The 14,106-nt window shown below is 47.5% G+C and overlaps 1 protein-coding gene across 1 annotated transcript; it reads right to left on the bottom strand.

The window, feature by feature from the left end:
• Window positions 1-634: 634 nt before the first annotated feature.
• On the bottom strand, window positions 635-14,099 carry NCSTN (nicastrin). The gene is made up of 17 exons (XM_075737316.1): window positions 13,974-14,099; window positions 13,609-13,713; window positions 11,552-11,675; window positions 10,915-11,033; window positions 9,724-9,869; window positions 9,380-9,530; window positions 8,798-8,907; window positions 7,907-8,059; window positions 6,411-6,515; window positions 6,148-6,225; window positions 5,833-6,002; window positions 4,707-4,809; window positions 4,335-4,430; window positions 3,730-3,817; window positions 3,437-3,588; window positions 2,881-3,093; window positions 635-1,336 (listed from the first exon to the last, which is right to left on the bottom strand). The coding sequence occupies exons 1-17, from the start codon at window positions 14,083-14,085 to the stop codon at window positions 1,214-1,216; spliced, it is 2,148 nt and encodes a 715-aa protein (XP_075593431.1). The 5' UTR covers window positions 14,086-14,099; the 3' UTR covers window positions 635-1,213.
• Window positions 14,100-14,106: the final 7 nt, after the last annotated feature.

The raw sequence follows: 14,106 nt of genomic DNA, 5'->3' as shown, positions 1-14,106 counted from the left end.
ACACCTAGTTGAGAAAAGACTTAAACACGATAAGCCCATGCTGTCCTCTGGGGAAGGGAAAGCAATGTCTGCTGTAGTGCTAGTCAGCTCCAGTTTCTGAAATTCATCCTCTCTACCTGTTTTTGAACTCCTCGCTTTGGACAACAGCACCATCACACCTTTAAATCCCAATTGCTGAAGAACAAGTGAATTTTCATATTAAAAAAAAAACAACCAGGAATATCCAAGTGCCTGGTCAGTCACAACCGCTAGCCCTGAGAGCCCAATCTTGCCGGGCACTGAGCAATAGCATCGAAGGAAATAAAGTGTGTAAGCATGCTCATTAAAAACCACGTTTATTATACCAGCACCTAGGGATTGATGGAGATCAAGGTACCATTGTACAAAGCACTGTTCGGAGTGATGAGGCATCCCTGCCTTGGAGAGCTTACAGTCTAAACAACAGTCGGTTAAGTCCCTGTCCTGTCTGAGGGCATGATGTCTGTCTTTTGGCCAGTTGTAGAAAGAATTTGAAGTTTCAATGCGAGTCAAAAAAGAAATCAGACAAATTCTGTTTCTCCCAGGACCAACGCATACTGCAACACCTGGTGGTTTTGGTCCTTTTGGCAGCAACTAAGACAAAAGAGGCAATGGGTTAACTTGTAAGCAGAGATTTTTTTAATTAAATGGAACTATTTATATATATACAAAACCCAGAAAATATTGCACCATTAAAAAAAGAGGACATTTTACATCTAATCATCTGTCAAACAACCCTTGCCCTCCCTGCATTGTAGTATACGCAGATTCACAGCAGCTGTTAGACATTAACAGGCAACCTGTGCTGTTGGACACCACGAAAATCTGTCGGTCCACATACATCCCAGAGAAAATACCTTTCCCCTTTCCACTCTTGCCTTCATTTAGGGAACACATCCATCACATTGTCGTCTCAGTGGCATTCAGGACCAATCCTCTCGAGTTGCTCAGAAGGAAGGACAAATTAAAAAGAAAGGCTTTGGGAACTTCTCAGTCAGAGTCTCTTTAGGGCTTGGTCGGCACGGTTTTCTGGGAAAGTCTGTTACATTTTAGGGCTCAGTCCCCAGAACCCGAGTACGGAAGCTCTGGAGAGAACCATTTGCATCCCTATCCAGAGAGAGAGGCATTCCAGTGTAGTTTTATTTTTGACAATTGTAATCCAAGGGCTAAGACTTCTCAAGCCCCGAGAGCATCTTCAGTAAGCCACAGCCCCAGGGTCCCGCGGGATGCTAAAAAGTACATCCGCTTTGGCGTTGATAAAATACGTGGCGAGGAGAGAGAAGACCAGAATGGCAATGCCCACAACCAAAGTGATTATCTGGGAAGGGATGAGAAACACTTAGCATTGTTGTTACAAATGCAGACCTGCAGCACCTCACAGAATTTGCATCAAATGGGGGTCTCTGTCAGAAAGCTACAGAGACCAGCTCACGACTGAGGCACTACGTGTGCTGAAATAAAAAGATACTCCGAGGACCTTAAAGAATTAGACAAAAGTGACTGCCAGACAGGGTCAGGTCAGGTCAGCTTTCATTGTAGTTATCAACAGCACACACAAACCCATCTTTAAGAAAAAAAGGTTAGAAATAAGGATAGAGAACATATTGTGTTTCAGAGCGGTCGATGCAGTTTACAAAGATTTTCAGCAAGCATTTAATGTAACACTGGCTACTCCTGCGTGAGCCGTCATGTCCTCCAGCAAGGAACTGTAAATGCCTTCAACAAGCAGAGTTGCCAGAATCAACATCTGTCAATAGCCTTTGCATAACTGAGATTACCTCCTGCTCAGGACCCTTCTGGAAGCCTGAGTGCCAGACCAGTCTATAGCCTCGTTAGATTCCTTCCCATCACCCCTTCTCCTTGCACAGTAGGACTGCCGTTCCCAGTCTCCCCTGGATATCTCCAAACACCCCTCATGCAGTGGCCAGAATCACGTGCCGCTACAACTCTCTCAGTACATTTGCTATCGGGTCAACACTTCAGGGATGGCTGGGCTCAAACTCTGCATCTCCAGGGCACCAGCATCTACTGGGCTGTAAAAGGCTGAGACACACAGGCAGGGCATTGTGCTTGCCTGACAACATTAAAAAGGCCCAGTGCCACATAAATAAATCGCTCATATTTCAAATAACCATCCAAGAGATGCAACAATTGCCCGGGCTTGCATGGCCTTTGGGTGGCTTACTGCTAGAACATGATGACAACAGCGCTGTGCACTCCTGAGTCTGTCCTGACAGGGAATGACATCATTAACAGCCAACCAGAGGGCATCGAGACAGGCACAGAGTCCCAAAGTGACTGCACGCTTAACCCTTATTCTGCTGGCACTTAAGCCACATCACACCCAGTTAAGGGCTGCTTAGAATAGGAGACACTGAACCAAGAGCAGCTTTTGTTTGTGAAGGTTTGCACAAAAGTTATTTCTGTATCGTTGAGAGGGGATTCGAACTGCAGGAAGGAAGATCTGAGTTGCACATCAGGCAAAACACCTCAACGGCCAGATTCACCAGCCTGGCTTCCTGTGCTTGGGGAAGGGGTTAAGACTCCTGTCACTTCTGTCTTTTATTCACAGAGCTCAGCCTGCTCATGGGACTCTTGATTATTCCGCACTGTCTCGGCCTCAGCTGAGGTTATTAACCCACAAACGGCTAGAGGAGGTAGGGTCAGCACCAGTGACGCATTCTTGGTTACCTCCTTTTCAAGAATCAAAGCCTGGCTGTTCTTAACGGGGGAGCTTACACAGGATGATGCTACAAGATCTTGTAATAAACTCTTAACTGTTTCTCCAGCTGTCAGGAGATGTTGCTCAAAGCTAGCCACAGTTTTCCCTCTACTTTCTTTTTCAGACATGTACAAACTCACCTCTAGCTCCTTGCTGGCTACCAGAAATATTCGGGCACGGATCTCTTTCCACCGACTCTCTGTCCATGTGGAGTACTCTGTAGATCCCCACTGCCTCAGCTCAAAGGCAGGAGAGAGCGCTTTGCTTAGGTGAACAGTTGACCGAACACAGTAGGGGACTCGTGATGTCGAATTAGGGTCCAGAGAACCCTGCACCCAGGCATATTCATACATCTGCAAAGAAAATGGGAGAGTAAGAGACAGAAAACAGGAGTGTAGGAGATAGCAAACAGCCACTACCAACTAACCAGACCATCCCCTTGTTCTAGAACCTTACCCATGTGTCTGAGGAGAAAGAGAGGGGCTTTACTGACTGTTCTCACTCTAGGGGATCCTTTTGACCACTCCTCCCCTGCCCTCGTTAAGATATCTCTCTGCTGGAGGAGTTTCCCAGTTCTCCCATGTGTTATTACGAGCAGTAGAAAGCATTCCTAACTGGCTTTCCTCAGATGCAGAAACAAGCAAACTGGACAGCAGATCTGCCCTTACCTATCATCCCGCTCTAATATATACTTACTTCTTTCTCACTGCTGGGTGTTTTTTCGGGGTTCAGGCACTCTTCCTTGGTGAGGTTAACAACAGTGCCGGTGAGGTTGGCCAGAACATACTGCACAAGGTAAGTAGTGTTCACAGGGCTGGAAACGGCGACGTAGTGTTGGGGAACATCACCTGGAACAAACAGTCAGAGAAATGGGATTGACGGGGAGATGGCCAGAAGCAGACAATGTTAGTACAACGCTTTAGAAAGCTGCCAGGTAACATATGGAGTCAAACTCACTCTTGTGTTTGTCTTCCCTATGTTGCTCTTACCCAGAATTCCTTTTATGTCTGGTTTAATGATGGACTGAAACCAGGAATTGTTCATTTTAATCAGAAACCCATAGAGCATTCGAGTGACCTGGAAAGAGATGGAAATTGGTTTATACAAAGACGAGAGAAAATAGCATCTTAACAGCTATACCTCTCAAGATTATTTGGCTGATAGATGTTTCCCACTACCGGGGCAAAGAGCACAGCAAAGGAGAGACTGTATGTCACAACTGTCAATAATTCAGGACCGAGCTGTGAAAATTGGTTTTGATTCCAGCTCCACTGACTCCTTAGCCGATCCTTGTGGCACACATTGCCATTTCATCTCAGCTTCCTCTCCTCCTTTGTGGAACAGGGATAAAGGAGCTCTGTTTTATAGAGGGCTCGTGAAGCTTAATGTCTGCCCTGAGATCGAAAGGCGAGGAACTAGAGAAGGGTAAAAGGTTTTTCATTCAGCTGTGGTAGGGAAAGGGAGAAAGGGGGAGGCAAAGCCCTCGTGGAGACAGACAGGACAGCATGCTGTGTAAACACATATAAACAGAGACAGAAGGGAAGTACGTGAGGGCTCATCAGAAATGCCAGGGACTCAATCCATCTGCTCGTACCGTTTTTGGATCTGCCTGAATAGCAGAGGTGTTGTTGGCTCCCCCCGCAAGCCGGTAGAGAGCACGGGCGACCACTGTGGCAACTTCTGCCAGGGACTGCAAAGGAAGAGCGCTCTGTGTTAATCAAGATAGGCAGATCCAGCAAAACAAGCACGGAGAGCAAGCCAGAATCTACCCATCCATCAAAACGCTTACATCGTGCTAGCATTTGAGTGCCTATTGCCTTTGTCACTGTACAAAGCACTCCCACCTCCTTTCTGCCCTTTTTGGAAACAGCTTTCCCCCTCTCCCCATGACCCCGCTTCTATCTGCCCCTACCCAAAGCCCCATCCACCCCAGACACAGCAGCTAAAGAAAAAGCAAAGTAGGAACCTTGGCTGTGTCTGTGACATACTCCAAGGTCTCCTCAGGGCTAAGCCCCTCGGGATATTGCATCCGGATGTTCTCTGGAGTGTCGTACATGCTCTGGTAGTATCTGAAAAGAGGACGACAAACAGAGGTTGGGGAGGAGCAGAAAGAAACCACAGGGCATGGAATTCGATTCAGAGTGTGCCTAAAGCAAACAGTGGGAGCGGTCTCCTGGGAGCAGAGATACAGCCCTGCCAAAGCACTGCCCTGCCACACGCTCCTTAAACCATTTAATGAGGCTTTATAATTAACTTGGCCCTTCCACAGCTTCTCCCATCTGAGGATCTCCACACAATTTACAAGCTGTGATTAGCTTTCAGGTGGGCGACAGCCCAATCTATTAAATGGGTAGAGAAACTGAGGCAAGGACAACCCATGCAGAAGGTCTCCTGGGAAGAGGGCTTTTGATGCAAGTCATGCCAGCGGATTTTATTAATGCCTTATCCTGAAGGCGGAGAGGAATTCCAAGCAAACGCTCTTACTCCTTTAGAGCGGTGCAGATTTAGAGGTGAAAGGGAAGCTACATCCCCTTGATTGCTACAAAGCTCAGCAGAGAAGGATAGAAGATGAAGGGAAACAGACAATTTGAAGAGTTTAGGGAAGAGAGGAGAGGCATATGTCTGTCCTCTACCCCACATTTCCACTTCCAAAGTTGAAGAGCAGAGGATCCCCAAGGAATACACTGTTGTAGGGTCATGTGGGGTGAATGAAAGCGCCCTTTCCAATGCCTGGGGCTTTCTGCCATCATAAATAGAAAGCTATACTAAAAAAAAAAAAAAAAAAGGCTTCTGGAAGAACAGATGAGGCTTAGGCACGCTCAGTTGCCATTCGCTCACCTCTGGCTTCCAGCCAGCTGTGGGGAACATTTTCTGTACAAAACTGGATTTCTTTCGGTTGTCAGAATAATTATGTTGCGCTTGTTCAATTACATGGCACATGTTTGCTCCTCCACTCCCCCCGGACTGCCGCTCTACATGTATGTTAGGCAGCACACCCCGGGCAGAGGCCTTGCAGGAGCTCAGATGCCCTCTGCCGGCTCCGCATCCTTTGGCCACGGGCCAGCCTGTGCCCATCGACCCCGGAGAAGTACCTGTTCTGGAAGGCAGTCCTGTGGTCAGTTAGGACCACTCCAGGGATGTGCCGGGCCCGAAGGAAGCGCTGGAAGGAAGACGGGGGAAGAGGCTGCGAGTATCCAGCCTCCTGTAAAGTCACACGTGCTCCCATGCTGCTATTACTCAGAATATCTAGCAAGTTTCTAACCTGAAAGAAGAGAAAACAGCGCTGTTCTGCTGTTCTTTTGGATGTATAATTTCTCTGGAAAGGTTAGCATCCTGAACATCTGCAGTGTGCTAAAGATCCCACAGCATTTTGGTTAGCTGAACGACTACAGATTGCTTTCTATTACCTGCGCTTCAACAGTTTCATTCATCCGAGAGACGGGGTCGGTATGCATCCATAAAATTGAGTCATTCCTTAGAGCCACCTTCAAGAAAAAAAAAAAAACAAACAACCCACCATAAGTACATGACTGGACATCACTGAGTATTGCAGAGCAGGGAAGTCCAGTCCAGGGAAAAATCAAAACCAGTTAAAGGCTGGCTGGGAAAACCACAGCTAAATTATCACAGAGAAACAGGGAATAAAAAGGGCTCCTAACTTATCCCACACCTGATTCAACTCCACAAATGAATAAATGTTGTCCAAGCGGAGAGGAAACTTCTCTTTTTCCATATCATACACCATTCGTGAGCTGCCAATGTAATCAAAAGTCTCCTGCAATAGAAAAAAAAAATCATACATGAATCACATATGAATAGCTGCCTGGCTCAACTAACAGTAATATTTGAGAGGCTGAGGTGGAGTAAAACCGAGAGTTTGAGGGCCAACTACTGCACCAAGTATTTCTGAAGGTGCACACAGCCTGGCACACACCAAAAGACCAAAGTAAATATTACATTGTGCCTGGCTCCAAAGACAAAGGTATTGTAGGAAGGGATGGAGCAAAGGACAGAAATGAAGGCAAAGAGCAAAAAACACAGGGGACAGGTATTGAATTCCATGAGCAGGAAAGGCACAGAGGTAAAGCCAGGCTTAAGTGAGCACCGATATCGAGCAAGGTATCACAGAGAGGCATTAATACAGCCTTTACTCTGGCATAAGTCATCCTCTTTGTTTTTTGGTAAGGAGGAGAGCAAATCAGGGAAAAAGGCAATTCTCCATTCTGGGAATTAAACATATGAAGCTTTCCTGAAAGGAGGGGTGTCTGTTTCCCTGGAAAAAAAGGGAGGGAAGGCTAAATGACAGAAATGAGTTTGTCAAGGGAGCTGCAAGAAGCTGAGCATTGCCTGGGAAAGAAGAGGTGCCCCTAAGAAGAGAATCCCCATGACAAAGAAGGGCAATGAAGTCAGTCAGCCACCGGACTTCCCCCTTGACTGATTTACAGCCAAATCTTATCATTCCTCCTGCACCCTGGGAGCATGACAGAGAACGTCCGCTCCATAGCGCCGTATGCCTGTCTCCCCCAGGGAAATTCTGACCAGGGATATATGTGCTGAGGAGGGTGAATGAAGGGAATCACATGGCTGCAGCATGGGGCTGTGGGAGCCAGTTTCACAAAGCTGCACAAAAGAAGCCATCAATGTAGATGCCTTGAGGGGAACATCAGCTGTTGGCCATCAGTCCCTCCTCCACAAGCTCATTCTGCTTTTCCACAGCTGCCAACTCCAGTGCTGGGCTCTCAGAAATGAGCTACATTTCGCTGCTGTCAACACATATATTTTTAATCTAGCCCTTTTCTGGGTTTCATTTCAGAATTTAAAGCTTGGCCACCATTGCAGTTCATCCTGAACGGGGGTGAGGTGGAGAGCAGACATAGAGACAGGCACAGTGGGAGGACACAGGAGGGAAAACAAAGTTTGAGTCATTCATCCAGAACGAACTGTGGGGCAGAATATGGGTTGCCCCAGTGGAAGCTCCATCTGCCATTGTTATCCCAGTGCAATTAAGATCCCGTTCTCACTGGGGGAGCAGAGAGAACTACAGTGTAGGGATGCAGACAAATGACTCCGCACAAAGAGTAGGGAAAAAGTTCATTTGCAGGGAGCCAAGCGCTGATTTGCTATCTTAGAACAAGCCAAATGGTGGAGTGATGCCGCTGCTCTTACCCCTTGGAAGAAGGTGAACATTATATTCCTTTGCAGCGAATGAACATCAGACACTTTATGAAGGGCTTCAGCAGCAGCCAAGTGGGTCACAAAAGAAGAGACAGCACTCTCTGCCCCAGGTGCAATGCTCCAGAAGAAGGAATGGCTGTCAATCTGTAAACGTGAACAGGAGGGGTAAGAAGTGTGCATGTAGACAGAGGAATATTGTATTGGGAAAGAAAAATCTATCATTTCTCTCCTAGTCTTCTCATCCTACTGATAAGGGAAGAACCAAAGTAAGCCGCCTAATCAAACTTAAAAAACCAATTGCATTGCTGTGGCAGCCCAGAGGCCTCGGAGCCCTGCCACCGCCACCAGCCCTCAGCCCTCACCTGAAAAACTGAGATTATCAAGCGTGCCGCAATTTTAAACACTGTTCAGCACAAGGCTCCAAGACAGCGACAAAATGGAATTTTGAATTTGCATCTCTGGAGGGTGTAAAGTGACTGGAAAACAGACTGCTAGATGGGGAAGTGAACTTCTTTCTCAGCACTGACACTGACTCACTGCTTGACACACAACTAAATCTCCATGTGATTCAGCCTATCCCCAAAAAAAACATACAGATGAGCCAACCGCACTGTCTCCCTCTCTGCAACACTTTTTTAGGATGTGAAATATCTTAGGAAAAAGCACAACAGATACGCTAACCATTTGTACTTGTCTGGTTCTATCAGCAAAGAAAATGCTGAAGAGTCTCACATAAGACAGAAAGAAACAAAATGCAGATACCCTTACATTGAAACAGTAGGTAAGCCCACCAACTAATTCAGAGAAGTATATTCCCATGAGACTCTAAGCCCATATCTTCCCAGAATCATGCTCTACTAAGCAAGAATAAGAGGTACCTACTCGTGTAGCAACAATAATAACTTCCTTCCCAGGATCGACTTTTCCAGAGGAATTGATGGGGTGCAAGGTGCTCCACACATTGTAATCAAGAAGAGGATCACACACAACCTCTAGGAAGCAGAAACAACATTGCTTGAGTTGAGACTACGGCAGTGACAAATGAGAAATGAACTTTCTGGTAAACTGTAGCTCATCAGCGGTTCTATCAGAGAAGTAAACTCAGCAGGGGTGAAGTCCTGGCCTCAGGAAAGTCCCTGACAAAACATTTACCAGGACCAGGATTTCAATTCACGTACACACAGTCTAACAGAGCAGTAATCTCAGAGCCATTCGTAATGATTGATGTAGTGAGTATTAGGTGCCTTTCTCAGTCATCAGTTCTACATATTATTTTCTAAACTGATGACAAACACAGTCCAAAATTCTTTACCACTTCACTAGTTTATTTTGCAAAGGCTCAGTTGGCAAGCAAGCCTTTAAGAAAACCCTAATGTTTTCTTCCTTTTGCACAACTGTATTCCACTCGGATTTTTACCCCCAACCTTATCCCACAACATGACAAGGAAAGAGGAATCCACTCACCTGGATTAATGCTGAAAGTGCTTTGGAGGGAGCTGCGTCTCATGCAGGTAACTGTGCTGGTGACAGCATGCATGTGGGAAAAAAGCTGCATGGCACAGAGAGGGTACTCAGGGCCAGATCCATCACGAGGGACATTATGGTCTTGATAACACTGGATAGAAATAAAAATCATTACAGATTTTTTGTATTACAGTCTTTCTGTAATAGCATTGTGTACCACATATAAAATTAGACCATTTTTACTGTAGATTTCAACATCCAAGCTGAGAGTAAACAATACTTCTGCCCCCTTTCCTAAACTGTGCAGCAGTTCCCCTCTCCTACTTGTTGAGGAAGTGCAGTACCTGCTTAATAACTTGAATCTCATTGGCATCTTCAAGGAGAAAAATAGGGAAGTCAAAATCCTCATACGAAAGCCCGCTCCCCACAGGATTCCACACAGTCTTATTGCAGTGTGCAAACTGAGGGCCATAATCTTTGGAATAGACACCTGAAAACAGAAAGAAATGGGCAAATCTGAGCCTGCAAGAGAATAACAGACTGCAGGAGAGGTAAGGCCTGCTGAGAAAATAGCAGCAAATCCAGAATGAGCACCATTATGGGCTGAGGAACCAGCTGACAAAAGCTTGGAGAGATGGAATTGGTCACTGCATGCGGCAGAGTGGCAGAGAAAGCGCTCTGTGCCACGCAGAGAGAACAACGAACGTGCATGCTCAAAGCCATCCCATGCCAGGAGGCTGGCATGAGCACTCGGTGAGCATTTATCACATGCTGAGAGAGTGGAGGAGGCACACAGAGAAACATTATACTTCAAAAGGAGGAACATACAAACCCGCATTTTTCCGAGCTCATCGTGTGCTGGAAGTACCCCTATGGCATCTGTAATGTGCCAATCATTTTAACACCTAGATACTGTGCAAACAGCATGAAGGCAGAGAAGTGACGAATGCCAGCACACCAAACTCATCTCAGGAGCATACGTGGCATCCCTCACAGCAGAAAGCTTTGCGCAAACTACAGAAGGTGTAGCAATTTCTCCCCTCAAAGTTCAATACAGTAAATTTGCTGTATAAAAAAAATAGTGAAATGAAAACCTAACTGAAACCACAGGGGGAATTCAGGGAGGCAGAATGTCATTTTATAAAGCAGCAGCTGGCCCAGACAGAGAAGTAAACACACACTCCACTCGATCCATGCAAACACAAGACACTTTTAACGATCACGTGTGGACTAAGTACAAGTTTCACATGTTAAAGAAAAAGAAGTTACAATAACCCTTGGTCAGGTTTAACACTTGAGTGACTTAATGCTGTTTTAGCCAGCTTATCTAAGAGTCTTCCCCCAAAAACCTGCCCCAGCCCTGGCTGAGAAACTATGAGATTCCAGCTCAGACCAACTACTTCGAACGAACATATTGAGCCTGTTTCCTTTGACGTGTAGCTGCTGTTCCCTTTGCGCTTCTTGCTTTGACTGTGCAACGTAAAGGTCACGTTTCTGTTCCTCCTAACAAGGATAAAGACTTAACATTTCCTTACCAAAGCCATCATTGGGGCACTTCAAACCAGGAGAGAATCCCTGGGGAGGGCTAGGCTGAGCAATGGCCACAGCAAGGCCTGACACTCGTGAGGTTCCCTTCAGCTGCAGCATTATCCTCCTGGAAGAGAGAGAAAACACGAGCAAAATGTTGAATTCATTACTGAAGAGTTACAATCCAAGCCGTATTACAGTCAAGCATGTGATGATGCTTTTGATCAAAATAACCAAGGTGTCCCTTTTTATTTATCTTCTCAGAACTGCATAAGGTCAGCACACAGCAACAAGCAAAAAACTTCATCCGCTTCTTTCCTGCTCTGCCCAAGAAGAGATGTGACCAATCTTAGTCACGTTGTTTAATGAACTTTAGTAACTGTTACAGCAACAAACATGCCATGAAAATTTACACAGAGCAGAGCTCTTCTACCAGCAAAGCAGCCCATTCAAGAAGAAATAAATTCAGGCACTAAAACACAGTAAACCCACAAATGTTTCAACCTCGCTATACTTCAGTGCAGTCAGGGCTGATTCTGCTATCTGTCCCTTCAAAAAATAACATTTTCAGCATCAGATTAGGGACCCATATTGATGTTCTGGGCTCAAGTCACCCTGGGAAGATAAAAACTGCAAATGACTGACCTGTTGAAGAGGTTCCCATCAAGCAGGATCATGTAGGGTGGGTGTGGGCCATCAGCAAGCACCCAGTTTAGATCCTCTTCCTTCTCAACCACATGGATGACCCCCGTGTCTCCGCTGATGGAGGCTGGGGAAAGAGAGCGTGTCCTTCACATTTCACAGTGATCTACTTCCTTCACACCCCCAAACCACCCCAGAACAGCAGGGCAGTATGTTACTAAGGGCTTTAGGGAAGAACAGCTCATGGGATTCGAGGGTCAGAGGAAGCAATTTGGTGAACTGGCACCATTTAGCTGCAGCAGGACAGAAAAAGGAACAGTGGCTTTTAGTACAGGGAAAAGAAAAAGCTGAACAGCATAGACTAAGAAATAAGCACTCGTGCTTTGAAAACATCTTTTGTTTAAGCACATCAAAGCACGTAAGGACTCAGAGGAGACAGGACCTGCCTCAAGAACCACAGTCACAGCAGCAGTTTAGTGCTGCCCCTCAGCAACGAGTAAAGATGGCAAATTCAGAAACTGAGAGCTCAAAGACAGCTCAGCACGAGGCCTGGAAGAGCACAAGGGGCAAAAGATTGTCGCAGCAAAAGAGACTAGCAGCAAAGCAGGTCAACCACTTGTCATTTCGCCCCGTCCCAAAAAAAAAAAAAAAAAAAGGACAACAGACAAAGCACTTTCGTAAGGAGGTACTGATAAAAACAAGCACTTTGTTAGTAACTGCTCTCATTGTCGGAAACTGCCTGTGAGCAGGAAGGCAGGACTGTGTGCAGCTGTCTGCCCTAACGTTAGGCTCACGCAGAAGATGGAAGAGGAGTCACGAGAACCTTGTACTCTTGGTTATCTGACAGACCAAGCCCAGCTGTGCTGCCCTGTAGTGGCAGCTGACAATCTCTGCTGCAGGGAGTGGCTCGCTGTGGAAGCAAAACTGAATTGGAAATGAGCAAAACACTGACTCACGCTAACTTCAACCAGGAATACCGCTTGAATGGGGTTCCTTTATCTACCTTTTAATTTTAACAGTCCTGCAGTCCTGCCTTCCCTATTTCAATATGACCAAAAAACTTACAAAGTTACAGGCACTGCACAAGCAACTCAAACAAAACCCTTTTCGCCCTTCAGACATCACCTTCTCACCTATTCACTCCCTGCTCTCTTTCTCTCATACCTTGTTAACCCCAACGCATTCTGCAATGCTCACGGCTTTGCCTCATACCCCTCGAAGCTGTGGCTCGGTTTTGTCCTGTGTATGCACTGACTGCACAAGCTCAAACGGATGAAAAGCAGCCCTGAGGAGAAGGACTTGGGGATGTTGAGGGACGAGAAGCTCAACATGAGCTGGCAATGTGTGCTGGCAGCCCAGAAAACTGCAACCGTGTCCTGGGCTACATCACCAGCAGCGCGACCAGCAGGGCGAGGGAAGAGGATTTTGCCCCTCTACTCCGCTCTCGTGAGACCCCCCTGCAGTACCACATCCAGCTCAGGGGTCCCCAGGACAAGAAGGACATGGAGCCATTGAAGCGAGTCCAGAGGAGGGGCAGGGAGTGACAGGATGAGGGGGAATGGCCTTAAACTGAAGGAGGGGATATTGAAATGAGATCTGAGGAAGAAATTCTTCCCCGTGAGGGGTGGTGAGGCCCTGGCACAGGTTGCCCAGAGAAGCTGTGGCTGCCCCTGGCTCCCTGGCAGTGTTCAAGGCCAGGCTGGATGGGGCTTTGGGCAACCTGGGCTAGTGGAGAGTGTCCCTGGCCATGGAACTAGATGGGCTTTGAGGTACCTTCCAACCCAAACCAGTCTGTGATTCTATGAAAATGCTGCTCTGCCTTCTCAGAGTTTTTGAAGTCTGTAGGAAGGCTCTAGGTCTGTAGGTCTCTCTAAGGTCTCCACTCCTCAATTTAGCAGGTCAGCATATTTGGCATTACAGAAGCAGGATTAGATAGGAGGGCAAACAGCAGTGAGAACAAGGGCAATACTGATCTAGGCAAGTCAAACACGAGCTGCACTACACCCATCACCCACGGCATGACCGCCCCAAGGACTCTGGGGACCCGCAGCTGTACTCACACTGGCAGCCGATCTGGTGGGTGGCATTCAGGAGGCGAACGCATGGTGCCGTTTTGTTCAGGGGGATGTAGATCTTCCTCTCAACAGAGTTTCCCTGGCAGGAGCCTGGGGAGAAGACACAGCCCCACCTCAGACAGGACAAACCAGGGGCTCCCCGCATCTCAAAGGGGTCTCTCTCTCCAACTCGAGGGAAGGGGGAAAGCGAGCCCCTCCCCAACTTCGAGGGTGCCAGGCGAAAGCTCCCAGTGCCGCCATCTGAAAGGCAGCGGGGCGAGGCCCTCCCTACCCCCGCTTCAGTCGCGGAGCGGCCCCACACCGGGGGAGGCCAGGCCTGCCCTGCCCGCCCCACTCCCAGCCGGCCTCACCCGCTGCCAGAACGGCGAGAAGCAGCCCCCACCAGGCCGGGAGCGGGGCCCAGCAGCTCCCCGCAGCGGCCTCCATCCCCCGGCTGCCCCAGACTCTGTTCGCCGCCGCCATTTCCCAGCCCTTCCGCTTCCG

The sequence above is a fragment of the Balearica regulorum genome, chromosome 28 (genome assembly GCF_011004875.1).
Source record: "Balearica regulorum gibbericeps isolate bBalReg1 chromosome 28, bBalReg1.pri, whole genome shotgun sequence".
Taxonomy (NCBI): Eukaryota; Metazoa; Chordata; class Aves; order Gruiformes; family Gruidae; genus Balearica; species Balearica regulorum.
Note: the sequence above shows the minus strand (reverse complement) of the source record. Positions and strands in the feature narration are given on the sequence as shown.